Source organism: Paraphaeosphaeria sporulosa (assembly GCF_001642045.1).
Source record: "Paraphaeosphaeria sporulosa strain AP3s5-JAC2a unplaced genomic scaffold CC84scaffold_2, whole genome shotgun sequence".
Taxonomy (NCBI): domain Eukaryota; kingdom Fungi; phylum Ascomycota; class Dothideomycetes; order Pleosporales; family Didymosphaeriaceae; genus Paraphaeosphaeria; species Paraphaeosphaeria sporulosa.
The window spans coordinates 20,768-44,847 of record NW_017253361.1 but is presented as its reverse complement, the minus strand read 5'-3'; the positions used below and the strand labels follow the sequence as shown (position 1 = coordinate 44,847).

The 24,080-nt window shown below is 55.4% G+C and overlaps 11 protein-coding genes across 11 annotated transcripts; 5 read left to right on the top strand and 6 right to left on the bottom strand.

Moving 5' to 3' along the window:
• Positions 1-519: 519 nt before the first annotated feature.
• Positions 520-3,295, bottom strand: CC84DRAFT_430496 (uncharacterized protein). The gene is made up of 2 exons (XM_018186221.1): positions 924-3,295; positions 520-869 (listed from the first exon to the last, which is right to left on the bottom strand). Exons 1-2 carry the CDS (start codon positions 3,151-3,153, stop codon positions 706-708), a joined length of 2,394 nt encoding a protein of 797 aa, XP_018039549.1. The 5' UTR covers positions 3,154-3,295; the 3' UTR covers positions 520-705.
• Positions 3,296-3,990: 695 nt separating this feature from the next.
• On the top strand, positions 3,991-5,430 carry CC84DRAFT_1160402 (uncharacterized protein). Its single transcript, XM_018177492.1, has 7 exons — positions 3,991-4,181; positions 4,327-4,533; positions 4,601-4,609; positions 4,693-4,718; positions 4,770-4,807; positions 4,855-4,912; positions 4,962-5,430. Exons 1-7 carry the CDS (start codon positions 4,131-4,133, stop codon positions 5,086-5,088), a joined length of 516 nt encoding a protein of 171 aa, XP_018039548.1. The 5' UTR covers positions 3,991-4,130; the 3' UTR covers positions 5,089-5,430.
• A 30-nt stretch (positions 5,431-5,460) lies between these two features.
• Positions 5,461-6,635, bottom strand: CC84DRAFT_430384 (uncharacterized protein). The gene has a single exon (XM_018186220.1). The coding sequence runs from the start codon at positions 6,450-6,452 to the stop codon at positions 5,811-5,813; it is 642 nt and encodes a 213-aa protein (XP_018039547.1). The 5' UTR covers positions 6,453-6,635; the 3' UTR covers positions 5,461-5,810.
• Positions 6,374-8,220, bottom strand: CC84DRAFT_1255296 (uncharacterized protein). The gene is made up of 2 exons (XM_018184524.1): positions 7,718-8,220; positions 6,374-6,941 (listed from the first exon to the last, which is right to left on the bottom strand). Exons 1-2 carry the CDS (start codon positions 7,745-7,747, stop codon positions 6,504-6,506), a joined length of 468 nt encoding a protein of 155 aa, XP_018039546.1. The 5' UTR covers positions 7,748-8,220; the 3' UTR covers positions 6,374-6,503.
• A 236-nt stretch (positions 8,221-8,456) lies between these two features.
• On the top strand, positions 8,457-11,278 carry CC84DRAFT_1110349 (uncharacterized protein). The gene is made up of 5 exons (XM_018175247.1): positions 8,457-8,718; positions 8,820-8,989; positions 9,086-9,215; positions 9,265-9,642; positions 9,695-11,278. Exons 1-5 carry the CDS (start codon positions 8,488-8,490, stop codon positions 10,895-10,897), a joined length of 2,112 nt encoding a protein of 703 aa, XP_018039545.1. The 5' UTR covers positions 8,457-8,487; the 3' UTR covers positions 10,898-11,278.
• On the bottom strand, positions 11,265-13,031 carry CC84DRAFT_1160400 (uncharacterized protein). The gene is made up of 2 exons (XM_018177491.1): positions 12,825-13,031; positions 11,265-12,767 (listed from the first exon to the last, which is right to left on the bottom strand). Exons 1-2 carry the CDS (start codon positions 12,872-12,874, stop codon positions 11,411-11,413), a joined length of 1,407 nt encoding a protein of 468 aa, XP_018039544.1. The 5' UTR covers positions 12,875-13,031; the 3' UTR covers positions 11,265-11,410.
• Positions 13,032-13,178: 147 nt separating this feature from the next.
• Positions 13,179-13,382, top strand: CC84DRAFT_1065297 (uncharacterized protein; the record flags this gene model as incomplete). Its single annotated transcript, XM_018173629.1, has 1 exon — positions 13,179-13,382. A coding segment is annotated over one exon (204 nt), but the record flags the coding sequence as incomplete, so codon positions are not given.
• A 272-nt stretch (positions 13,383-13,654) lies between these two features.
• On the top strand, positions 13,655-14,931 carry CC84DRAFT_1212641 (short chain dehydrogenase/reductase family protein-like protein; the record flags this gene model as incomplete). Its single annotated transcript, XM_018182469.1, has 5 exons — positions 13,655-13,780; positions 13,833-14,065; positions 14,123-14,136; positions 14,184-14,779; positions 14,827-14,931. 5 exons carry the CDS (start codon positions 13,655-13,657, stop codon positions 14,929-14,931), a joined length of 1,074 nt encoding a protein of 357 aa, XP_018039542.1.
• CC84DRAFT_430316 (uncharacterized protein) lies at positions 14,440-16,018 on the top strand. The gene is made up of 2 exons (XM_018186219.1): positions 14,440-14,779; positions 14,827-16,018. The coding sequence occupies exon 2, from the start codon at positions 14,939-14,941 to the stop codon at positions 15,935-15,937; it is 999 nt and encodes a 332-aa protein (XP_018039541.1). The 5' UTR covers positions 14,440-14,779; positions 14,827-14,938; the 3' UTR covers positions 15,938-16,018.
• An 889-nt stretch (positions 16,019-16,907) lies between these two features.
• CC84DRAFT_1201993 (uncharacterized protein) lies at positions 16,908-18,073 on the bottom strand (the record flags this gene model as incomplete). Its single annotated transcript, XM_018181744.1, has 5 exons — positions 16,908-17,157; positions 17,201-17,266; positions 17,503-17,556; positions 17,608-17,798; positions 17,851-18,073. The coding sequence occupies 5 exons, from the start codon at positions 18,071-18,073 to the stop codon at positions 16,951-16,953; spliced, it is 741 nt and encodes a 246-aa protein (XP_018039540.1). The 3' UTR covers positions 16,908-16,950.
• A 3,401-nt stretch (positions 18,074-21,474) lies between these two features.
• On the bottom strand, positions 21,475-24,029 carry CC84DRAFT_1160398 (uncharacterized protein). Its single transcript, XM_018177490.1, has one exon. The coding sequence runs from the start codon at positions 23,996-23,998 to the stop codon at positions 21,629-21,631; it is 2,370 nt and encodes a 789-aa protein (XP_018039539.1). The 5' UTR covers positions 23,999-24,029; the 3' UTR covers positions 21,475-21,628.
• Between the last annotated feature and the right edge of the window lie 51 nt (positions 24,030-24,080).

Below are 24,080 nucleotides of genomic sequence, written 5' to 3'. Positions count from 1 at the left end.
AAAGTTAACAACAAAGTTGCAGAACAAATTCTCAACCACCACTGGGAAACGCCTCCCAATGCAAAGGATCTCAGAAGAAAACAACAGGTCAGCTCAAACAGATGGTACAAGAAGCGAAGTAGAAGAAGCCAGAACAAGCCAACCAGAAAGAACACTCGCACAACAGAGCCACCAAAAACCCCGAATATCGGTCGGTCAGTCAAGAATCACCACAGTCGCAATCGCAATCGCACTCGCAACGACGCCGAAGCACCAAAAACACCACACGAGCAGAACATCGATCAATCCGCGGGCAAACACGGCTTCCGGCGCGGAACAGACGGCCACAGGGTAAGCGTGCGCGCAGCGCAAGTGTACAAGATTAAGTCGTATAAACAGTGACCCACGGCCGGTAATAGGGAGGGAGTCGTAAAGTCGGAGACATCATATCGCGTAAAAGCATAGCAAAAGTCTAGAGGATAACGAGGAAGGGGTGGGAGAGGTGATCGCCGGTCCGCGAAGACAAAAGGCCAACCAGCGCACAAGAATATCCCCGAAAAGGTATGTTGTGGGACCGGTTCTTGAGGAATCGGTTGCATTGCAGGAAGTGCAAGCACCGAACATGGGGTTGCGCACTCTCTGACCTCGCACTGAACAGGAAGGCCTTCGCGAAGAAACATGAATGCGAAAGTCGAATTATGCAAAGGCTTCGATGGATCAAGTCTCTCACGCAGGCATCTGAGACACAGGAGGGAATTGTTGCATGGCGGCGGCAAACTTCGCTTCGATGTTGTCGTCAAGATTGATTCCACTGTCATCAAGACCGGCGTCTTGGGAGAGAGCGAACTCTAGGTCAAAAGCTTGTGCGGCAGTCATCTGTCGGTGCTGGCCTAGGTTTCATTTGTCAGTCAAGATAACAAACACAGAAGCTCATAAACACTCACTGTCTGGCTGAGACATGCTCGGTCCATGCATGGAAGCACTCCCATTGCCTCCCATAAAGGATGCGCCAGTACCGAACTCTTCGCTGCCAAATCGGCTCTGATCTTGACTGCCGCTACTGCCAGTGGCCATGCCAGCATTCATGGACTCTCCTAGTATTCCGGGAGAAGCGGTGTCGGGAGCTGAGAACTGGTGTGAGAGGAAACCGCCCAAAGATGCCAGCCAGATGGCCATCTCGTCGACAAACACTTTGGTCAACCACCAACCTTGGAAGCTCGGTCCGTTCTCGACAGTAATCTCGCGGAGAACGGCTGTGCTGATTGCATTCAAGGTGTGGAGTACTGTGCGTGCTGAAAGATCCGGAAAGCGAGATGGGAGTCTCGTAAGGAATGCTGCAATTCGGTCTATGACAGTCTCTTGCAAGATATCGACGGGCGGATCTGGGGTTGAGATCTGATAGAACGTTCCGTCAGGTAGCCACATCTCAGACTTGAGCGGGAGGAATATTGCGCGGATTTCCTTCGAAAGGATCTCGGCCACCAACTCGTGGTTGCACGAATGAGGCAGCTCGTTCTCCATGATGCGCTTGATGTTAACATATGCTTGATAATCGCCCCACATGCGATCACGGTTTTCGTCGACCGTCAACATAACAGCAGCGGCGTGGGCGGTGGAGTTGACGCGGAGCATCTGTCTGAGAAGATGTGAGAAGACAGTCGCAGGCTCCAGCCGTGCAGCAAGGACGGTGGAAGGCAAGTTGTGAAAGGCCTTGCTGATGTGGGAATGAAGCAGCTTCCAGACGTTATCGAGGAACTTCAGTACTGGCGCGGGTGCGACCTGGAGGGTAAGTTGGGCCACATTGCGAATCATTTTCTGATACATCATCCAGTCACACTCGCGGATCCACGCGCTGAGCTTATCCATGGCGAAAAGCTTCGCGACCGGTACAGTCAAGGTACCTTGGAACGAAGTGAATAGCCGGAAGAATTGCTTCTCCTTGCAAAATCGCACGGCATCTACGAGCGAAGTGATGTGGCTCTTATACAAAGCAACGAGTGCTTCCGACGCATCTGGGTCTGTTCCTTCCGGAAGATACGGCGATACGTCAGGCATGACAATTTCCAAAGGATCTCCTTCCACGTTGTTGAGAAGCTCCGGAGTAGGGAACCGAAGCTCGTACTCGTACCCTGCAGTTTGCGGCGAGTGAATGTCGGCATAGCAGCGACCCTTGGACGAGTTTTGTGGATAGTAATTCGTCGTCGAGTAAGACTGCTGATGTTGAGAAGGAAATGCGGCAGTGTCGGTGGACATGCGTGGCTGCGAAGCGGTGGAATCGTGCCGCTTTAGGGGATTTCGCGAAGCCGGGACTCGGGGCATTTGGCGCGGTGGTTGAGTTTCGTCATCGTCGACCATCTCCAGGTCCACGTAGTGGTATTTGGACTCTCCACGAACACCAAGGCGTCTAGTCTGGATATTGGGAAAGATGACGCGCACCAGCTTTCCAAAAGAAGCGGGGTTCAAAGGCACCACCCGCTCGTGAGCGCATCGGCTTGCGTACTTGGAGAAAACGCGATTCCGCGGTACTGACGTCTTTCCGATGGTGCATGCTTGCTGCAGCCAGAGCATAGCGAAGAGCTGCTTCGACTTCTCCGATCTTGACGTGCGATCTGTAGCAAGCACCTCTGCAGCGACCTCCTTCAGCTTACGGCCCATGTTGTGGCGAAGCATCTCGCGCAGCTCCTTGTCATTTTGAGCAGTGGGCCCTCCAGCCTTCTTCTTCTTGTCATCCACGTCGACGGGCGTTGCCACAAACTGCTGCTGCTCTACCGCATACTGCTGGGGTTGCGACTGTGTGGACTGGAAGGACTGGTGTGCGTTCGGGTCGATGTGCTGGAGGGGTAAGCCGTGAGTCGGACCCATGCCGGTCTGTCCGTCTCCTACGTAGCCCACCAGCTGGTGGACCGGGTCCATGGACACATTTTCTTGCTGAGAAACATGCTGAGCGGCCTGGAGAAGCGGACCGGCAAATGATTGGTTGTACTGTAGCTGCTGATTGAAGGCGGCGGCCGGTGGAGTGGGCTGGTGTTGGTTGCGCTGGAATTGGGCTTGTAGGTCGTGCTGGTCGAACGAATGGCGGCTCGTGGTAGATGCGCTACTGGTTGGGCGGGCGTTGATTGCGCTGCGGACCGAGACGGAGGCGCTCGATTGCGCGCGATGATTTCGGGCGGTCATGGGAGCTTTCACGCGGTGGTGCTGTGATATGGCGTGGTTCCTGGGGGTTAGATGTCGTGTTTACAAACAATCCTGGTGTGATGGCCGGTGTTGCAGTCAGACATCCGCTGACAAGCAATCGCAGCCGCACAGGAGTGTCACAGGGACAGCACAGCTGGTGGTAGCTATGCTTGTGTGCGTGGATGGCGGCGGACAGTCAGTCGAGTCCAACCGAGACGGGTGCGTTGCTGGGGAGATTCGCGACGGGGAGCGAAAATGGCGAAGGTAAATAGGCAGCTGTAGCGATGGTCGGAGAAAGGCCAATTAGTAGTTATAACATCCCGGGGGTCCAAGAAATGAAGCGTCGTGAAGCTGTTCGGGAGGATGCGCACGGCAATGTTTTGGCTTTTGTTGATGCTTTGTTTGGCGACATGGAAACGGCTAAATCGCTGACTAAGTTCCGTCCGATGCGGACCGCACGTGACCCTTCCTCACCACGGTTTCTCGAGAACGGATGATTATTACGCTCGCGAGACATGTGTGCACGTTGCGAAGAGTGCAACCTGAGTCACTCAAACAGAAGTGCAGGTCCAAGTAGAAGGCTGCGAGCTTATCTCGCCGCGTTTTCTAAATGCCCGTGAACACAGTGCCGGCTCCCCACACGTGTGTACTGCATGCTATGTACCATCCATCCGATACGAAACAACTCATAACAATAGGTATTCCACAATGTGCGACGCGGCGGTACATGTCCTGTGGTTGAAATAACCAGTTGCGTGTTGTTGGTCAGATCCGTTGGCTCGTGAAAGTCCGGGTGACGTCGTTCCCGGTGTGCTTAGGCGATGACGCCGTGCCCCTCGCACAAACACTCTCCACTCCAACACCATAAAGACACATCTGCACGCGCCCCGTACCACTCCACTCCACCCCAGCCCTCATCCACCGTCGCATAACGCCAGTACACTTGCTCACGAGCTCATCAGCTACGTACCGTCATCATGTCTGTTCAAGAGAAGGCACAAGCCCACCTGTCGCAGCTCGACAAGGAGGTACGTTCAGTTTTACCACAATACCCCGATGCCCATACTTGTAGGCTGCAGCCTGGTGCATGTAACAACCACTTCGCCAGATCGATTCTAACGCTCCCGCGTACTCTGTGCGCCTCATCTCTCCTGCTAACGCCCGCGTGCACAGCTGTCGAAATACCCCACCCTCAACAACCTGGAGAAGCAAACGTCGGTGCCCAAGGTCTACGCTTTCCTCGGCCTCGTCGGCCTGTACTTCTTTCTCGTGTTCTTCAACATTGCCGGGGCCTTCCTCGTTAACATTGCTGGCTTCCTCATCCCCGCATACTACTCGATGGGCGCCCTATTCAGCGCCAGCAAGGTCGACGATACTCAGGTACGTATCCCCAGTCCGCGGCAGTTGTCGCAGCTTTTGTGTCACGGGAATGCTAATATACCCGCAGTGGCTCACGGTACGCCTTCTCATTAATGCCTTATCTTCTGCCAGCTACCCCGCTCGGCTATCAGGAACGTCATGCTAACGCGCCAGGGATAGTACTGGGTGACTTTTGCTTTCCTCACGTAAGTTTTGAATTATCGAAACATACCATTTTCATGTACTCACCACGATAGTGTTTTTGAGAGTGCCGTAAACGCTGTTTACTGGTTCCGTAAGTCTCCGACGATAGACCCTCCCACGCATGGCTAACAAAAGCAGCATTCTACTACACCTTCAAATTTGTCCTCGTCCTTTGGATGGCTCTTCCCCAGACCGGGTAGGTCTCACTCTCAGGCCTGGCAAGAATACGAGCTAACAATAATCAGTGGTGCCCAGATCATCTTCCGCTCCTTCCTCCAGCCCATCTTTTCCCGCTACTTCTCCGAGTCCGGCTCGACCGCCGCCAACCTCCGTGCTCAGGCCGACTCTGCTGGCAAGCCGCACGCCTCCTAGAGAGCTGCTAGACTAGCAAGTTTCTGACAGCCGCACCACCAGGGCCCGAGAAGCCGGCTGCTTCAGTCCAGGATCCCTCGGTGGCATGTGCGAAGACCGCGGCTGTCGCGGCTTGGTTACGATGTGTTGACGATTCACGAACGGCTGGGGATTTGGAAAAGGCTGGGAATACTGGGACTGGGACTAGGACTGGGACTGGAAATCGGACTGGAAATCGGAGGAGCTTCACGATTGATATCACTATCGCGTGATGTTGTTGATACGGATTGGGTGTCTCCTTTGGGTAGGTGGACATAAGTAGATCTCGTCTGGTGGTAATGCTATCGTTGTTCTTCTCATCAAGTTCTGCTTTCTCTATGTCTTGTTTATGTCTTGTTGCTGACTATTCCCTCTTTTCACGGTCCGATAATCCCATCCCCTAGACGAAAACAGAAATATATTCCACTCCCGGTGGGAGGAACGGGACGACAGATGCGGCAGTTCAGTGACCGGACTCTCCTTCAGCTCGTCGACATTAACTTGAGGACTGAGGAGACGAGGACGAGGACGACGCGGCCGGTCGGCCGTGGGATGTGGGCGAGCTTGCGACAGGAGAGGAGGGGGACTAAGTTGCGGCCGTCCCATAAAACGCTGTGGGTGGTGGTGGTGGTCGGACATCTCAAGGTTGTCATCCCCGTGAACGTTGGTAACTATGGTACGGTCGGCCGTCTATAACATTGTTGTTAGGGACGGAGGCATGGCCTCGACCGCGGCCATTGGAAGAGGTGAGGCGTCCTCGGCGCCGGTCGAGATTGACCCATAGGGTCCATGTTGCCATGACTAGCCGTGTATAGCACTGTCGTTCGAGATAGAGCAGTGGCTGACGCCGGGGAATAGGTAGGCCGTGGTACTGGAATGTGCCTACGAGCGTCGGCGTCGTTGAGCTTGCCCGCGGTATACAATATTGCAGTGCGTGGGTGGCAGAAAGATTTGTCGGGTCCAGTAATAGGAGGGCGCTGGTATTGGGGCATCCAAGACCGCGGTCGACCGGTTGCTTTCTGGGTCTGTGCTGGGGCGAGGTAAAGTAGGTAGATGGGCCCAAGATAGACATCAGTGCAGTGCGGATGCCAAAACAGAGTATGAGAATCGAAAATAGCTATAGATTGCAAGTGTATTGAAAATTTAGAAGAAAATACAAAACCATGTATACCTGTGTCGCTTGCCAGCATGCTTAGGTAGCTTTCACCTAGAATGTTTCCTAGGACCGCCAGCTGGAAATGTAGAGATATAAAAGCATATACGCCTTGTTGCATGTTTTGTCCAATAGACACCCATACAAGATCATGCCCCGCTCTTCCATCCTTTACTGTGGTGGTGACCGTCATCGATGCCTCTGTCGCCTAACCCTCTCCAGTGTGTCTGGGAGCTGATACCCACTAGACACGGGGACGCTTTCTGGGACTGTCTTCCCCATTCCAGCGCCCTTGTAAGCGAGCTGTAGCCTTCTCCAACGGCTTTCGCTGCACTTCCCCCGTGGTCTGCAGCTGCGCCATCTCGCCGTCATGCGCAGCCAGGAACTTGTTGGTCGCTGCGCCTGCATTTCCAGCAGACTTCAGCTCGTTAAAGGAGTTTCTGATTCCATTCCCAGGGCTGTCGACTTTGGTCAAGAGTCCTTGAACCCAAATTATAGCCTTATTCGGAGTTTCTTTCTGCACTTTCCAGGGAGTCTGTAGCTTCAGCTTCTTGCGACCATGGGCAGCCAAAAACTCGTCCGTTGCTTCTATCACATTGACAGCAGCCTCTCGCTCCTTCAGGGCGCTTTTGATCTCAGTCCAAGGACCCACGGCTCTCTCCGATACTCTCTTCCTCAACTCCTTTGTTCGATTAGCATGCCTCAAATGGAATATCTGGAGAGACCCATCCCGTTTCCAGGTTGCATCACTGGATCAGCCAATGATGCCAAGCCGCGCTATGCCTATTATGTTGAACCTCTTTTACACTCCACCTCACCCACTGTGCCTCGACTGTCTCTCTACCACCAAATCCACGACGCAACTCATCGCATATCCAAATGACTCTGCGCTCTTGCTAGAAATGCCCGCATCGAAGGCTTCGATAGTGCCATAAGTTCTGTTCGCGGTAATTCTGTAGATTCCGCCGTCGTTGTCTCCATTCTCTCTCAGCAGATTCTTCACGTTGCGCAGTTGTAATCATCTGAATTTGTGCAGGTTTCGTCAAGTGGCTGTCAAAGAATGCGTAACTGCGTGCGCGGTGGCATGATACGCTCACTGCGGGAGCGCAATTCGCGCAGGCCGGCCAGTCTAGAAACACCCAACCCATCCAAGTCCAGCACCTCGCATCTCAAAAAACTATCTATCATCTCATTTTCGGTCCACTCTTGAGTCGTTACTCCTTTCTTCTCACATCGAGTCCGGATTTCAACACGAAAGAGTCGGAAACTCGAGGATAATCAACTGCGTCGACACATTCACGCGTCGCAAACACCCGCGCAACGAATCCGTCAGCGGCACCGGTGTGTGCTGGGCTTGGACCGTCATTTCCCCCATAGATTCTCCAAGTGTTTAAACCATGGCGCTAGCATGGCAGCTCATCACCAATGGCAACATGGATGTTGCGCCGCAAAGTCTACCAGCAGCCTAGCTACAAAAGTAGGAGGCATGATGAGCACCTACGTTATTACCGGCTCAAATTCAATGCGACTCAAGCGAAACTTGTGTTGTCGGGTTGGATATATGCCATCACTTTTGATTATGGAACGCGCCCAAATTAACACCATCGCCATCTGTTCACGTTCTCTGTTGCGTTTGCAATTCCGAAAGAAGTGTACGTGGCAAGGGATTGCGAACGTCGAGCACTGCGTCGCCAGCAAGGGCGTGGAGCCAATCCCAGCTATAGCAAGCTGGCACGTTCGGATCACAACAACCCCCGACACTCAAACACCAGGAACACAAAGGCCTCTGCGCGAACTGTTCAAGGGCGAAATGCGCTGCGGCATCATAGTAAAGTGCCGAAAACGGATTGGAATTGTTGCTTGCGTAGAAGCCAGGCCTGGTAGACGATTGTTAGCACTCAGACGTGCAGCTATATCTTGGCATTCAGATGTGAACTGGGGTCGTGTAAACGTGCACGCATCGTGTCGGCGAAATAGAATGCCATGGATGCTCATGACGGTGGAATATATGCACTTTGACTTGCTGCCTCCCTTCCGCATTTCTCATAGTTCCATAAACATTTGACCCTAGTCTCTCCCCGCCGGACGCAATTGCTTGCCAGCTGTCCGTCAACCATTAATCGTGGAGCACTAGCGAGAGGGATTACCTCATTTGCTTGCTCCAACATTTGTCGCGGGCTCGTGCCGGCTGCACACCTCCCCAAACACAACCACCCGCCCCAGTCACCATGTCCGACTCAGATCTTTCCACACCACCTGCAACGGACGACGAGATGCCGGTCCCGGATCTGCCTGCAAAGGCGACGAAGGCGTCACCCCAAAAGAAGAAGAAGAGCAAGAACACCACCATTCTCTCCTTCTTCGACAAGAAGCAGCGTTCGCCCACTCCTCCGCTGCGCAAGAAGCGCGCGCCTTCTCCACCACATGAAGCCGTTCCAGAGGACAATCCTGACATTGCTGTACGTTCATGTCGCGTCCGTCGCGTCGATTCGCGACGTGATCGCGGCCCCACAGGTTGCACCGCCCGCCTTGAGTATCCGCTAACATGTGCATGCCATAGTTCATAGTAATGTTCCGATCGCGATTTTCTGACGCATTTCCTCCCCGGTGCCCTCACCTTGGGCCGCAGGACCTTGAGCGAGGCGTTGCGGCAGACCTACCAACGCCCGAGGTTGAGGCCCTCCTTTGCGCCCTGCTCGGCCTGGTCAACAATCGCAAGAAGCCCGTCGAGTTAGTCAACCCTAGCACAGCTTCCATACTTGCTCAATGCAGTCGCGTAGCTGTGCGCAAGCCAACGCAGCCGTACCAGGGCTGACACAATTACAGGAAGGGCCACTATGGTCGCGCCCTCGAGGAAGCCGTCCAGACACAGAAGTCCCAGTGGCCGCGCAAATGGAATCACATCAATCCTTTGCATGGCGGTCGGAACTTCAACAACATGTCGCCTACGGATCGCGTGAGTACCTTGAATCCCTTCTGGCATGAGGCCCACTAACAATCCCCAGCTCGACCTCCTCAAGGCCCTCGTGTCGTGGAGCCTCAACCAGTCCGAGCTCATTGTCAACATGATCAAAGACGGCTACAAGTCCCGGACGTCCAAAGACCCCCGCGACACGAACATCCCGCTCTCCGTGCAGCCATGGGGCAAAGACGGCGATAAGCGACGCTACTGGCTCATCGAGGGCCAGGACGACACACCGTTCCGCGTCTATAGGGAGAGCAACCCCGCCTTGAAGCACGTCTCATGGTGGAGCGTCGCAGGATCTATCGAAGAGATCCGAGCGCTTGCGCAGAAGTTGCAGGAGGAGGACGGCACTCGCGAAGCCAAGGCCCTGGGTGAGCGCATGCTCGCCGCCATCCCGCGCTTCGAGGCTACGGAAGAGGTAACATGCCCTTCACATCCATGGTCGATCATTGTTGCTAATAATCTAACAGAAGCGCAAGAAGCGCATGTACCGCCTCGAGCGCAAGGCCAAGTTGGAACGCCCTGTACTGGGCTACTCCCTCTACGAAGGCCGCACCCGTGGCAAGCGCATGCGGTATACGTTCGATGAGAACGAAGATGAGGATTCCGATGCTGGCGTTAGGCGGTCGACGCGCAATTCTGGCAGGGAAACCTCCGCTGGACCCAGCGCCCCCACCATCACTGCCAGCGGCCGCCAGGTCCGGTCCCGCGCGACTGGCATGTACGGCGAGACTCTACTCAGCGGACAAACCATCGAGGGTGCCTCGCCTGCCACAGGCGACTATGTACGCTCGGACGGTTCAGAAGAGCCAGATCGACCTGGCCATGGTCGCTCGACGCGCGCAGCTGGCCGGGGCGGTGGTGCAGCAAATACCAAGAAGCGCAACTTCGAGTCGTATCACGACGAAGACATCAGCGAAGAGGAGGATGCTACGTCTTGGAATGGCGACGACGAAGACGAGGACGAGCCTGAGCAGATGGACCTGGACGAGTCCGACGAGTCCGACGAGGAACCCTCGGAGACCGAAGACGAGCCACACTCCCTGCTCGTGCGCCTCAAGATCGGAAAGGTAGCCTCTAGCTCTTTCGAAAAGGGCTCCATTCCGAACAAGGAGGGCAATGTCAACAACGAGGATGCTTCACAATATGTTCCCGTTAATACTGGCCCGCCGCTGTCGGGGATGGACGCTGCCCGCACACAGACTCTTGCAGCCCCAGTGCCTGCGCCTGCAGCGACTGCAGCGCCTATACCCCAACCGCTACCACCACCCACCTCCCTCGTCGCCCAGATTCCTGCGGACCACAACCCTTTCTCGGCGCCAGAGCCTCCGGCGCTCCCGTCGATGGCCCAGCTCAACGGTCTCCCTCCGCAGCCTGTGCAGCCCGGCGCTTTCCCTCCCGCCGCTGCGCTTGCACCTATGACCGCTCCCATGGCCGCGCCTATGGTCGCTCCGCCGATCGCCGCCGCCACGCAGCTCGCTCCCCCGAACGGCGAGACTCACACACTTCCACCCCTGGGCTCCATTCTGAACGCTCCTACATACGCCGCCGAGGAGGCACCTATGCTCCAGGCTCAGCCTTCGTTCCCTCCCACCAACCCGGATGCGCAGCGCTCGCCCAAGGCGTTCGCACACACGTTGCCGGCTCCCACTCCCGCCGCCAACTGGCAGTAGTATTGACTGTTGGCGAAAAAGTAGTGTCATTTGAGCGGAGATACGCCGCGGCCACGGTTGGAGATGCGCGTCCACTGGATGTTGTTGCCTGAGTAGACTTTGGTCGCACAGGGCATCTCCTCCGCGTCTGTTTTATTATCCGCTGTCGGCGCTGGAGGATGTATATTTGTCATGGAACTCAATGTTTTTCACGTTGTACTTGTACTTGTATAGAATCAAAGCGCGCCCACTGCTAGGGCATGACTATGGCGCTTTGAAAGGGGGTTTTGATTGGGGAGGCGCGCTTGGAATACCTGGGTTTGTCGTCACCTAGGTGGACTACAGAGTGTTTCGTCTACGGATTAGGGACCGAGGAGAGGATATAATTGCAGAGCAGTGATCATGTTGATTTTCATCCTCGAGTGACGCCGTTCGCTATGCTATGCTATGAACACACATGTCATGGTAATCCCCTATGCAAGTACATCCGTGCCAACCTATGTGCAATGGACCGCGCAGAGGAGAGGTACAGGTTCACCCAGGCATCCCCCCCGGCATCGCGGCCGACACCTCGCGCGCACTCCACTCCCTCCCCAAGCGCTCCGTCGGCCGGCCCTGCTCCCTTGGATGCTCCCCCCGCCACCTCACGCCCTCATCGGGATCCCTTTTCCGCTCGCCAGCCCGGATCTCAGCCTCCCGCAGCTTCGCGCCCTCGGCCTCTATCCGCGCCTCGAGCGTCTGGGGCAAGCTCTCCCTCTCCCGCGGCGCTTCCGGCGTCGGGCTGGTGACTTGGATGCCCTCGTCCTCGGCATCGCCCTCCTCGCCACCGCGCGTGTTCTTCTTCCGCGGCCAGAGCGACGGCAAAACAATCTGCTGGAAGCGCGGCTCGACGGCGCGCTCGTCGAACCATGCGTGCACGCGCGACTCGATGAGCTGCGCGATCTTGGGCACGTCCTGCAGGCGCGAGCGGCTGCCGACGAGGGAGCGCACGGAGAGGTCGAGCCGATAGTCATCGAGGAAGGTGAAGGCGAGGGTGGTCGGGCGGCGCGGGGTGCTGCGCTCGCCCAGGCCTGGGTCGTCCGACGAGCCCGGGCGCTCTGCGTCGTCTGGGGCGGGTGTGTTTGAGGATGTTGATGGGGGTGAGGAGGACGGGATGAAGGATACCGCGAGGGTGCCGGAGAAGCGGACGACGCTGACGGCCAGCGCGACGGGCAGGACGGCGACGCGGTCCGTGGGCCAGTTGAGCACGAGTGTCGTCTCGATGCCGAGCGTGATGATGTCGCTGAGATCGACGTCCATGCGGGCTTGCAGCCGTCCTTCCTCGGTCCCAGATATCCCGCCGCTGCCGCCGCCCGAGAGAAAGCCTTCCTCGGCGGGCATCACGCGGCAGTTGCTGAAGATGGGGAACTCGTCGCCCAGCGCGATCTCCGTCACTTTGATCTCCCCGAGGAACGCTGGCTTGGACCCCGTGTTCAGCACCTCGGTCAGGCTCGTCAGCACGGCGCCGTCCTGCCGCGCGTCCGCGCGCAGCTGCGCAATGGTCTGCGCAATCAGCACGTTGAACCAGTCGAGGCTCTCGGGCTGGTGGCCCTTGACATTGTAGTACGTCTTTGCGAGGATGGCGGCGACGCTGGGCCCGCCTGCGCCGGCGGCCTCGCGGATGACGGCGCGCGAGGACTTGGGGCGGAGCGGGTTGGTGGTGCTGTTGGAGCGGGTGCGCTGGTGGAGCGACGACTGGTGGGCGAGGGTGCGGGCGCGGCGGAGGCTGTTGAGGTGCACGGCGCGGTCGTCGGCCGAGGGGAGCTCGCCGAAGATGAAGAACTTGATGAAGACGAAGAGGATGAGCGCGATGGAGAGCTGGCCCAGGAGGAAGCCCTGCGTGAAGGAGAGGCTGCCGTCGTCAGTACATGTGCCTCGGTGGTGGAGGGGTAGCTGGGGCGGGACGCACGTCGAGCCCGGGGACACGGGCTGCGCAACTGGGGAGGGCAGTTGCGCCATGTTCGCGGCTGGGCAATCGGTGTGCCTGTGGCTATGTCTTCATGGTGTGCTCGTGTGGAACTGAGCGTGAGTAGTCAATGGCTTGGATGCTAGAATGATGCGCAACGGGAAGCGGCAGGGGTGCGGACAGCCGATATCGATAACGCCTCTACCTGCGCCCTGCGCCCTGCGCCCTGCCCGTCAGTCAACAGCGCATCAAAGGCCATCTCCTGCCAGCTTCTTCACCAACGCCCGGCCCGCTCGTTTCGTGCAGTCCCGCGTGCAAGAACGCGCCATGGCTCGCGACCCAGGCACCGCCAGGGCCATCCGGTCCATTCGGAGCAGGTACCGCGTACAGGCCTTTCTGATCCTCGGCCACCACTTCTTCCTGCAGTCGCCGCTGCTGCTCGACATCTTCGTAGTCTTGTTCATCCTCGTCAGCAACTTCATGAACCGCCAGAACACCGTCCCCAGCCAGCTCCTTGTCCAGGGCATGCGTTTCCTCGCCAGCAATCGGAGAGAGCTGCTCTTCTGAGACGAGCGCCTACGAGCGTATCGAGCCCAGTGGAAGACGAATCCATCTGTCTGGTATCCAGCATCCCGTCGCCCCAGCAGTTGCCCCGCGGAGCTCATGTCCGCTGTCTTGCCCTTGCAGCAGCATCCGAGGCTGGGCTGAGGCTCTGCGGGACGGCGATGCTGCCCCGTCCCACGGCTCCGATTGGCCCCGCAAGCTCCCCACACCCCGCCTCGAGCAGCAACGCCTCCGGCCTGCCCTGCCCCCAGTTCTGGCTTCCTCCCGCAATGGACTTCGACACGGCCAGCCAAAGCCTGTCGCCAGCTGCTGCCTCGCACAACCCCAACCTCAAGCTCCCTGCAACTTGCGACCCGCCGTCCGAGCACAGCCCCCCAAAGCAGGCATCATGGATCGTGTGTCTGCCGTTTCTGCTGCCTGTGCATGTCGCTGATGGCGCCAATGTAGGTCTTTGGCGCAACGGGCCACATGGGCCGTTCGCTTGTGCGCGCGTTGCTGTCGCACGGCGACAAGTGCACTGCCGTCGGATGGACGCAGGAAAACACCATGGAGCAGATGAAGAAGTGGGAGCAAGAAAAGAACTGCGTGGGGATGCTGTGTGATGTCCGGGTCAGAGAGACGGTAGACAACGTAATCAAAAAGAGCATTGAGCACTGGGGACATATTGATGTCATCGCAAAGTACGTTTCCTTCCTCCACATCTGCTCCTGGCAATCAAGCTGATCACGGTGTCGCAGTTGCACTGGCTATGGTAGGTAACCTCTTTCCGTTCGCCATGGCATGCTTACAATCTTCCAGGCGTGATCGGCGCATGCGAGGACCAAGACGACTACGACCTCCGCAACCAATTCAACACCAACTTCCTCGGCACCCTGCACATCATCCAGCTCTCCCTCCCACACTTCCGCGCACAGAATTCCGGCCGCTATCTCATTTTCTCGTCCACTGCTGGCGCTCTCGGCGTCCCGGGTCTCGGGCCCTACTGCGCCACCAAGTACGCCGTCGAAGGTCTCATCGAATCCATGCTCTACGAAATCGACTGCTTCAACATAAAAGCTACCTTGGTTGAGCCCGGGCACGTGCGCTTAGACGAGCCAGACGACATCGTAGTGGGCAGCGAAAATCCTGGTCCAGACGGCCCTCCCAAACCCAAGCGCTACGGGCATTTCTTCGTCAAGGAGAAATTGAGCGAGCCATATAACACGGCGACGAGCCCAGCGGGCCATGCAAAACGGATGATACAGTGGCTGAACGATCGGCAGCCTGTCAGCGCAGTCAAGAGCGCCGAGTTAGTGTGGCAGCTAGGACATTGCAGTTATCCGCCGTTGCGCTTGCTGCTTGGGAGCTATGCGGTGGAGAGCGTTAGGGACAGATTGAGGAGCATTATTGAGGAGGTGAGTCGAAAGCGTCAATTTGACGGACAAAGCTGATTGAATCGTAGATTGAGGATTGGAAACACCTTTCTTTCCCTGTGGTTGGGCCAACAGAAGAGGAAAGAGAAAGAGGCGGGGATGAGATGGAGCAGGAAGACCAGGAGAATGAGTGACTAGCGTATGCGCGCTGGACCTCGGCATTTACCCCAACACCACCTTACATCATACTCTCTTACTCTAAGTTATGCCATTCATCCCAACCACATATTCCATATACCAACCTCACGCGAAATACAATCAAAGTCTCCTTACTATACCGCCCACCAAACCCTCACTATGCCACTCTGCACCCTCCACCTCATCGCCCTCGCCCCCACGGCCTCGAGCCCCAATCCCCAACCATCTTTCCTCCACGCTCTCAAATCCGCAAACCTAACCCCCCTCGTCATTTCCCGCGTAATCCGGTGGATCATCCTCCCGTCGACCTTCTCCACCGCGCCCCTCCTCGCCCGCAACATCCACTGGGACTTCCTGCTCATCTTGCCCGGCACCGACGCCCTTCCTTCCTCCCTCACACCGCTGATCCAGCACACCTGGCGCATCACTGCGGGCGTCCCGTCCCGTTTGACCCAGGATTTTGCGCGGAAGAATGCAGAATTGTTACGGCCGGCGAAGGGCACCGTACCGGAAGTTAGCGGCGATGCGCTGGAAGGAGGGCGCACGGCGGAGTCAGCGCAGAATCTGGAGTTGTCGGATGAACTGAAGGAGTGGATCCGGGGGTTCTCTAGGAATGGGACGAAAGAAGCCAAGGGTGCGGTGTCCATGTTCAATTTGCTGTCCTTTCGCCCTGGGAAGAAAGCGAGCTACCTCGAGTACGGCAAGGCGTTTGCATCATCCATTGGTTCCTCGCACGGAGGTAATGCGAAGCTCGTGGGGGGTGTCACGCACGTCGATGGCGTGCCAAGAGGTAAAGAGGTCGGAGATGGGGAGGGCTGGGATGAGGTCGCGCTCGCGCATTATCCGAGTGTATTGCACTTTGCGGAGATGCTGGGGGATGCGAAGTACCAGAGCGTTAACCACGAGTTTCGCGTGCCGGCGCTGCGGGATACGGCTATTTTGATGACGAGCGAGGTGGGTCTGGAGGACTTGATGCAGGAAAAAGCCGGGGCGAAGTTGTAGTCAGCTCGGGGCGTATTGGCATGTGGTGCGTGTACGATAACCAAACCTTCCAATGAAGCCCAACAAAAGTACATATGTCGAGCTGTGACACAAATCGCTCCGCCGTGACGACATTAGTCTCATCCCTCCACAAGAGTCTCCAGCTCCACAACATTGCACCACCCGACCACCCGACCACCCTCCACCAGACCAATCTGTTCGCATCCGCATCCACACCAGCACCTATACCCGTCATCGTACTCCTGTCCCCAATCATCTAATGCTGAACGTTCGTCCGCCTCATTTTGCTAGATGCACAAGACATCAACCCACAGAGTAGGGCACTTGCTCCCACCTTGAAACTGGCGGAGCGCTCAGCGCTCATTAAGATTTTCGGTGATCTTTACGCGAGTTTCGTTTAGTAAACATGTGCGTGCTCTATTTTGACGCCCCACATGTAGGAAAAGGCGAGCATGGCTAAGGTTGATGCTGATGTCTTCTTCATCGCATCCCTCTGACTTGACATTCAATAAACGAAACCCTTCCTGAGTCGAGTCAATCGATGGGTACGCGTGCGGACAATTTGCTGTTGGCGAGTTGTGCTCGGGATAGTCCAGAGTGCACTGAAAGCAATTGAGGAGAGCGCAGTGACTGAAGCTACCGAAGCTGGGGTGTGAATGTGGCGATGGCTCAAAGCACCAATTACCGGTAGACTAGCACCAATGTCTCCACTGCCTGCTGCGTTTCGTTCACTAGCTCCCCGTCCATCCAACCATCTACATAGCATTCACCAACAAACTTGTATTTGCGCTGACTTTCTTTTCCCGCAGGCTCAACAAGGTATAGACAATCTCCACCGCGGAAAGCTGCGATTTTATTGTTTAGCTTCGCAGCAGCTGGAATTACAGCTACGCTGCCGTTGCTGAGAATGCCCATTCTCCTGTCATAGCAGACATCGTACAGGTTAGCGAACATGTCCTCTGGACGGACGGGTGAACCAGATTCAGCAATGGCTCCAGAAGCTGATTCTTGAACTACTTGCCAGGCCAGACCTGCTGCTCATCTGTGAGAGCACTAAGACCGAGAATATGGCTATATTCTAGGACGTCGTTGCCGTTACGCTGACACCATCGTAGAGCAAGCTGAAACAAATCGAATTCAGACGTCGCAATTTTATCTCCTGCGAGGAACAGATCCACGATGGCGATGTTTTCGCCGTTCTCGGGACATATGTTGGCAGTCTGGCGTATGGATTGAGTGAATATAGTATGCAAAACGTCTTACAGAAATGGTTATGCTGTAGCCCTCCTTGATGAGGATCCGGAACTTGCTCCTTCTTCTCCACATAGACTATCATACAAGGTCAGGTGCCTCTCAATCACAGCTTTAGCTTTTTTACAACGCAATACATAGATTCAGTGAGTGACTAGTACTATACTTCAAGCTTAAGGCGAGTTCCAAATGTCATATCCATCCCATGGAATTGAAAATCGTTCTCCATATCCATACCCCATGGCTCATGAATAAAGCTCTGATCATTCTGAACCACTTTACTTGCACTTCGAGCCTGCAACGCCCACACAAACAATTCCCTCGATGCAGCTCCACGGAGGGATGCCCGAACCGGCGCAGTCAATGAACTACAGCAAGTGTTAGTCCAGGTCTCAAGACCCATCAGAAAGGCCACTCACATCATCGCTGCACTTCCAGGCAGCGTTCAAGCCAACGCAGTAAAAGAAGTCCCAGGCCCTCTTGCCATACTTGGCAAGAAGCTTTGCGAATTTAATGGCAAAGTCGAACTTGGAAACGCGCTTGGCCAAGCCACCGGCCTGGTCAAGGTCGCCGAGACTGACGACTGCGCCAGATGCATCAAGGAACTCAACTGGTATTCGGTTAGAAACGGGAGGTGCCAGTGAGGCGTGTGCCCAACATACCTCCGTCCTTGGTCTCTACAGCGCTGCCTTCGAGGGCACCGTTCAGATAGAAGTCGATCTTTCGGGTACCATCAGGAAGAGCGTATCCAACAACATCTTCAAAACCGCTCTGGGCGTTGGTGTCGCGGGCTGCAAGAGCGTTGATGTTGGCAGGAGACAACGCAGCAGCGTATGCGAGGGGCGCAATGAGCACAGAGACGATAGCGACGACAGTGAACTTCATATTGAAGGATGCAGATTGCAAAAGTAGTTGAGAGAAGTAGGAGTGGATCTGATTCTGAGTGCTGATGAGCTTGGTGGAGAGAAACCCCTTCAACTTGCTCGCCCTTTATACCTTTGACCAAGTAAAATTAGCGATGGACCATACTCGAAAGGATGGGTCGTCTCGAATCAAAGAGAGTAAAACGAGGCTAATTGTCTCGTGTATGCATCACGGTCTGTCTAACATGTTTGTGGGATCCATCACGGTGTAGAAGTGCCTGTTTGACGATCAGATGCACATTCGGAAGCCATAGACGGTCGCCAAGGTGTATGCCCAGAACTAGGCAGAGTACAGGAACTAGCAACGAGGGACTGTTTCGCCGTGTATCTTTGGTCGAACTGTGCAGGTGGCTGGCATCAAATTGATCACTTCGTCACAGCATAGCTTCACGACTCGATGTGAAAGATGCCTGATTTGCTGGTGAACGTTACTCAGGCTTACGTAACAGGATACTTGTTGAGCATTTTGACTGCTACCGAAGACAAGCCACTACATCTAGCATACAGTTTCAGGCCCTGCTTGTCGCATTGCCATCACTCAAAGGCGGAGCAGAATTCTTGGCGGGGGTTGTAGTGAGCTCGCCCAAGTCCGTCTCGTGATTCGCGTTACTTTCTCCTTAAGGAAACCATATAATTGCTCATGCACGTGATCTAAACCGACGAAATAGAAGTCCGATTCCCAGAATGTGGAACAGAGCGTCGGCGAGGTAGCACAATGTCGGCGATCGGGGTGGGGCGAATGCTTATAATAGTTCGATGATTCCAGGATATTACGAGCTTGGAAAGGGACCATTACATGAGCGCAAAGGGCCAGCGGAACGGACTTTCTGGAAATACGGGTATATGTTTTCGAAAGCGTCCAAATAACGTTACAGCCGGTAGATCGTTGACGGTCGTATGCGAGCCAAGGGTGATTACGAGAAGCCAGGTACTAGTATGTTTTAGCCTCAGCCGCATCGTATCGAGCGGCCAACAGTTCTGTAGAACAAGTACCGAGGTTTCGCCTCGCCGATCACGTATTCAGATCTGAATATAGATATATGGTCGCACTGGTTAAGAGATCTTCGACGCAGATCTTTTGGATCGAATCTCAAGCCTTGAGTCAAATTCGTTCATCCTACATGTGTTAGTTTGGAGCAGCCGTGTATTGCATAATCCAATTGACTACACTTGACTTTGATTATAGGTTGTTTCCCAGTCAAAAAACGCCTGGACTTCTTCGTGACAGTATCAATTGAGCTGCAAGTGTTGTATGTATACTAGTGCCCCGATAGCAAATTGGTTTTGTTGACAAACTTAAGCGTCTGTACACAAGCCTTTCCGGATGACTGCAGCATGGAACAATCAGAAATCATTAAAACTATTACATCCCTTGTGAACGTCTTGCTTTGCCATTCCACTTGATCCTCCTCATATTCAACCATGCCGCAAGGCCACACACGCATGTACATGCTCGAACCAGAAACGTAGCTTCCCGACAGGGCAGGACCAGCGAGACGCCGGCCCAACACTCAGTCTCCCTTTCAGTAGCTCTAGAGCGAGCGGAGCGACTCATACACGCGAGTTGACGCAAGCATGACCCCTGATGGCTATACTGACATCACATGCCCAGGTCCTGCCCTCATCTTAATCCCTCGTACAACTGATTCCCACCAACGGGCTTCCATAGGAATGACAATACTAGAGTTCTTCTGGTCGCCGAGATGACCGACCCAGTGCCTGGGCTCAGAGCCGGGTGCACGAGCACTGTAAGAAAACTCACGACTTTGCACATAAAATATGTTATCGAGAACGAAAATATTCCTTTTAAGCACTAGCATAGCGACTAAAGCATGGCTGACTGTGGTTACAGATTCGACTCACTCCCTTGACGTTAAGAGCAGAGAATTCCCTCACGCAATTTGCTACTATACATTTCCCAGACAAAGGTCTCCATATGCACATCATCGACCAATGGATATACACATCAATACTACTTCTATCGCTCATGCTCCACTAACTCAAGTCATCCCAGGCTGTCGCAAAGTCTCCCTAGTAGCCTTCGCGGTTTGAACATGACGCGTCAAAACCAACACCAGTACCGACCTCCGTGCCACACCCCTCACTCCCACCTGGTATCATACCACCACCCGTGATCCCTCTCCCGCGCGATAAAACTGTCTTCAGAGATACAAACTCGCGGGTACGTTGTGATAGCCACCCTTAGCTTCCACTCAAATCCCACCAGATGCTCCGCCCTCTCCCACGTGATGATATCCCGCTCCAGGCACGGAAACAGCCACTCCCCTCCACTGGCGCCGATTCTGAAGTTGCTCCACTGCTGGATTTCTACATAGTCTTGATACGGGCCGCCCAGCCCGGGCAGTCCGTGTTCGGCGGGCGTGGGGGCGAGGAGACCTGCGGCGCGGAGTTCCTGTGTCGTGCATGGCGTGCACACGATCGAGCACAGGCGGCCAGAGGGCTGTTTGCGTGTCCAGAATGCCAATGCGTGGCGTCCGTCTTGATAGTACTCCGGCAGAAAGACAATGATGATCGGCTGGTCGTCCTCCTTGTGTATTCACATCGTTGCGGATCCAGGAACGGCATGGACTGACCATCCTCCACTTGCGGAAACTCAGGAGTAAACCTCTGCGGCTCGACGTTGGGCAGGTACGTGAGCATCGAGTCGAAGTTCAGGAACGCGAGGTTCTTTTCTGCGATGCGGATGATGGCGAGCGGGATGAGCGGGTTCCACGTCTGCGCTTTGTAGATGGCCTCCGCGTACCGTAGCTCGTGGGTTGGCAGCACACCGTAGTCATATTTAGGGTCTGGTGGCCCTAGGTCGAGGGTCTGTGGCCGGACCTCAGGGAGTAGATCGCCAACCGAGTCGTTGGGGGGCGCGGCGCGCCGGTAGGCCTCAAAGTCACTAGTGACGACCGAAGAGGCCGTGGCCTTTTTCTTTATGATGTGGAGATAATGCTCAAGTCCAGTGCGCGAATTTCGGCTTCGAGGAGTGGACTCGATAGAGTTGACGATATCATCTTGCAGGCTGTCGCTGGGTGCGATCCCGCCGCTAGGTCTCATATGTGGGCGAGGATACACGTCGTCAGTGTCATCGGGTGAAGTGGACGAGATGTAGATGGCTTCGTGGTTTGCGGAGCGCTGTACAGGGCGCAAACCGCTGACTTGAGCAGGTCGTCGGTGGGATGGACGCTGCAAGTGAAAAAGAGGATCAGGAAGAGGTAGCGGCCGAGCGCGCTTGGATGGACCCTCGGCGGGATCGAGGTCGACGGCAGGCCGCTTGATTGTGGAAACAATGGGAGTAAACTGTTGACGTGCGAAAGTTCAAGAAGGTGAAGAAAGTTTCAAGCACAGGTGAGCAGTGATATTTATTTGCGGCGGAAGAGCTAGGCGCGAGGTGTGGGCAGGTACGTAGGCTTCACTGGGCCCGTGCATTCACCGTACCAGGGTCCGTGCCTATTCACCTATTGTGCGCTAGAGACAATAGTATTGAAGGGATTCTACCTAACTCGGTCGTCTATTCAGACTCCGAATCTGTGTCCTGCCCCAAAACTAGCGATATTTTGTCATCGTCGTCGTCACTGTCTCCTTGCGCTGATGGCGCTGCCAGCGTGGTGACTGTGGGAGAAGCCATATTTTGAGAGGTGGCCGGCAGGTCTGGCACGACTGCAGGTGCCTCCAGCTTTGGTGCCACGATTTTGGTTGGTAGCACCGGTGAAGTCTGTACGGGTAGGGTTGTAATATTCAGATGCTCTTGTTCCTCGCTCACCTTCACACGCTTCGGTGGGGAGAGAGAAGATGAATCTTCCTGGGGTCGTTTGCCAATCGCGTTTCCGCCTTCGAGAGTGCTTGCCGGACGATCGTTTGACATGAGTGGAGCAGGGGCGGTCGCGGGTATGTCAATTTCCTCTGCCATGGGAACGTCGTCTCTAACGTCTGCCGTGGGCGCTGTTCCTAACAAGGAGTCCAGCTCATTTCCCACAAACTCGTCGTCACCTCCAGCTTCCTCTGACATCTCTGCCTCTTCATCCTCTTCAGCACCTTCTTCAAGTTCATGCGTGCCTGTGCGTATGACTGGCATCCGAGGTCTCAATAGAGCCTCCACGTCTTGCTCGCCGGGTTGGTTTCGAGCCAGGAATGGCAGAATGCTCGCGGCTGGCTTTCCAAATTTCCTGCTGGGAGGTGGGTTCAGCACGCTGGCAATCATCGCATCCTTGTCTCGCACAAGGATAGCGGTACGATCTAGACGAGCCCTGAGAGAGTCCGATAGATACTGTGGCCGAACGTAAGTGAATAGAACCGGCAGTAGGGCACGAGCGGCGGTTTGTAGTCCGATAAAATTGCACGACACATTCGTAGCCTTCGGGGCCTTCAAAAATGCGTCAGCGTTTGTGGTGGCTTGCGGCGCTCCGTTTGTCTTTGGCGCTGAAGATTGTTTTTGCTGAGTGCCATTCGTATCCAGCGGGAGGATGTCGTCGCAGCATCGACGAATCATATCAACCAGCGGGTCAATCGAAGACTTTGGGAGGGCAATGCCCGACCGCAGCAGTAGTTCGGCGACAGCTAGATAGCAAGCCGTGCGAATCTCAGAGGAGTCTTTCTCGGACGCAAACACCCAAACGATCTGATCGAGCATCGCAGCATCGATCGCGGTAGTGCTAGCGTCGCTTCGTTGCGTCAGAGCCAGGAGTAGATCAATGGCAGCCACATGGATCTCAGGAAGTATGAGCCAAAGGTTTTCGCGCTCCTCCTTGCTGACTTGATTGTTCAACTTAAGAGCATTTTGGAATCCTTGGCCCTTTGCTGACGATATCGTAAGCGAAAGCAACCTAGTGAGCAGGTCCACCACTGTTCCGATGGGCAGATTGACTGGCATGGTAGTTGGACAGAGAATGTAGGTCTTGATCAAGCTGAGAAGACCGAGCAATCGTTCACCACCCGCGAATATGCCTGCCCAAGGCGGTAGAGACATGAGATCGGCATTCAGATCTTGAACCTCATCGTCTAGAGTGTGTCCATTCACCGCCGCGGGCTCACGTTCCGATGACTTCCAATCTTCCACCACCGCTCGGAAAACCTTGTCTCCAAGAGAATGCGCATTCTCGATGGCCTTCTTGAAGTTCTTTTGCCATTCGTCAGCTGCGGCACCCTTCGGCGCGCTGCATGGCAATTGCGTGTAAAGACGCCGAGCAGCATCAGAAACGGCTGGCGTGACGTCGGGCCTGGCTCCTACTGTCTGCTCTCGGCTAAGCTTACTGGACGGGGTTGGAGCGACTGTTTGACTAAGAAGCTGGTGGATGTGCTTGAGGTGGGTCCGGAACGTAGTTGGGTGTCGTGGAAGCAGCTGATTGAAGCTTTCAAGGATGGTCTCTAGAAGGGCTGGCGAGCTTTTCGATGCTGCAACTTGGAGGGACGACTGTATGAATGGTGACAACGAGGGCGTGGTGATCTCGCGGACGAGCGAAGGATATTCTCGCGTGAGAAAGAAAATACGCGTCAGGGTGATGATGCACAACTGCTTGGAAGAGTACGGGTCCGGCTTGGTCAGGATTCCCAGGAGTCCGCGTACCCATGGCAAGCTCTTTTGAAGGGTTTCCCAGCCTCCAATCTCGATGGTGGATTTGATGAGGACAATGGCAGCCCATCTTCCTTGGATGGTCCGATCCTGGAGCAGCGTAGATAGGAGCGTTCGGAACTTGTGGACTGCCACCGAGGCTTCGGATGCATTCTTGGAGGTGGAGGCCTGAGCGGAAGAAAGCAGTGTCCTGCAGCTAGCCAGGGAAGCAGCTATGGCAGGCACGTGTTGAGGAAGCTGCGACGTGGTGGTAGACGAAATGCGGAACGTCAGGGCGCGCAAAGTCGCCAGCTCAGTAGCCATTGGCGCCATTCTGTCTTTTTCTGGCTTTGCAACCTTGGGCGGTGCGAATTGCTGGAAGCGCATCTTCAGCGAACGGTGAACTTTTTTGGAT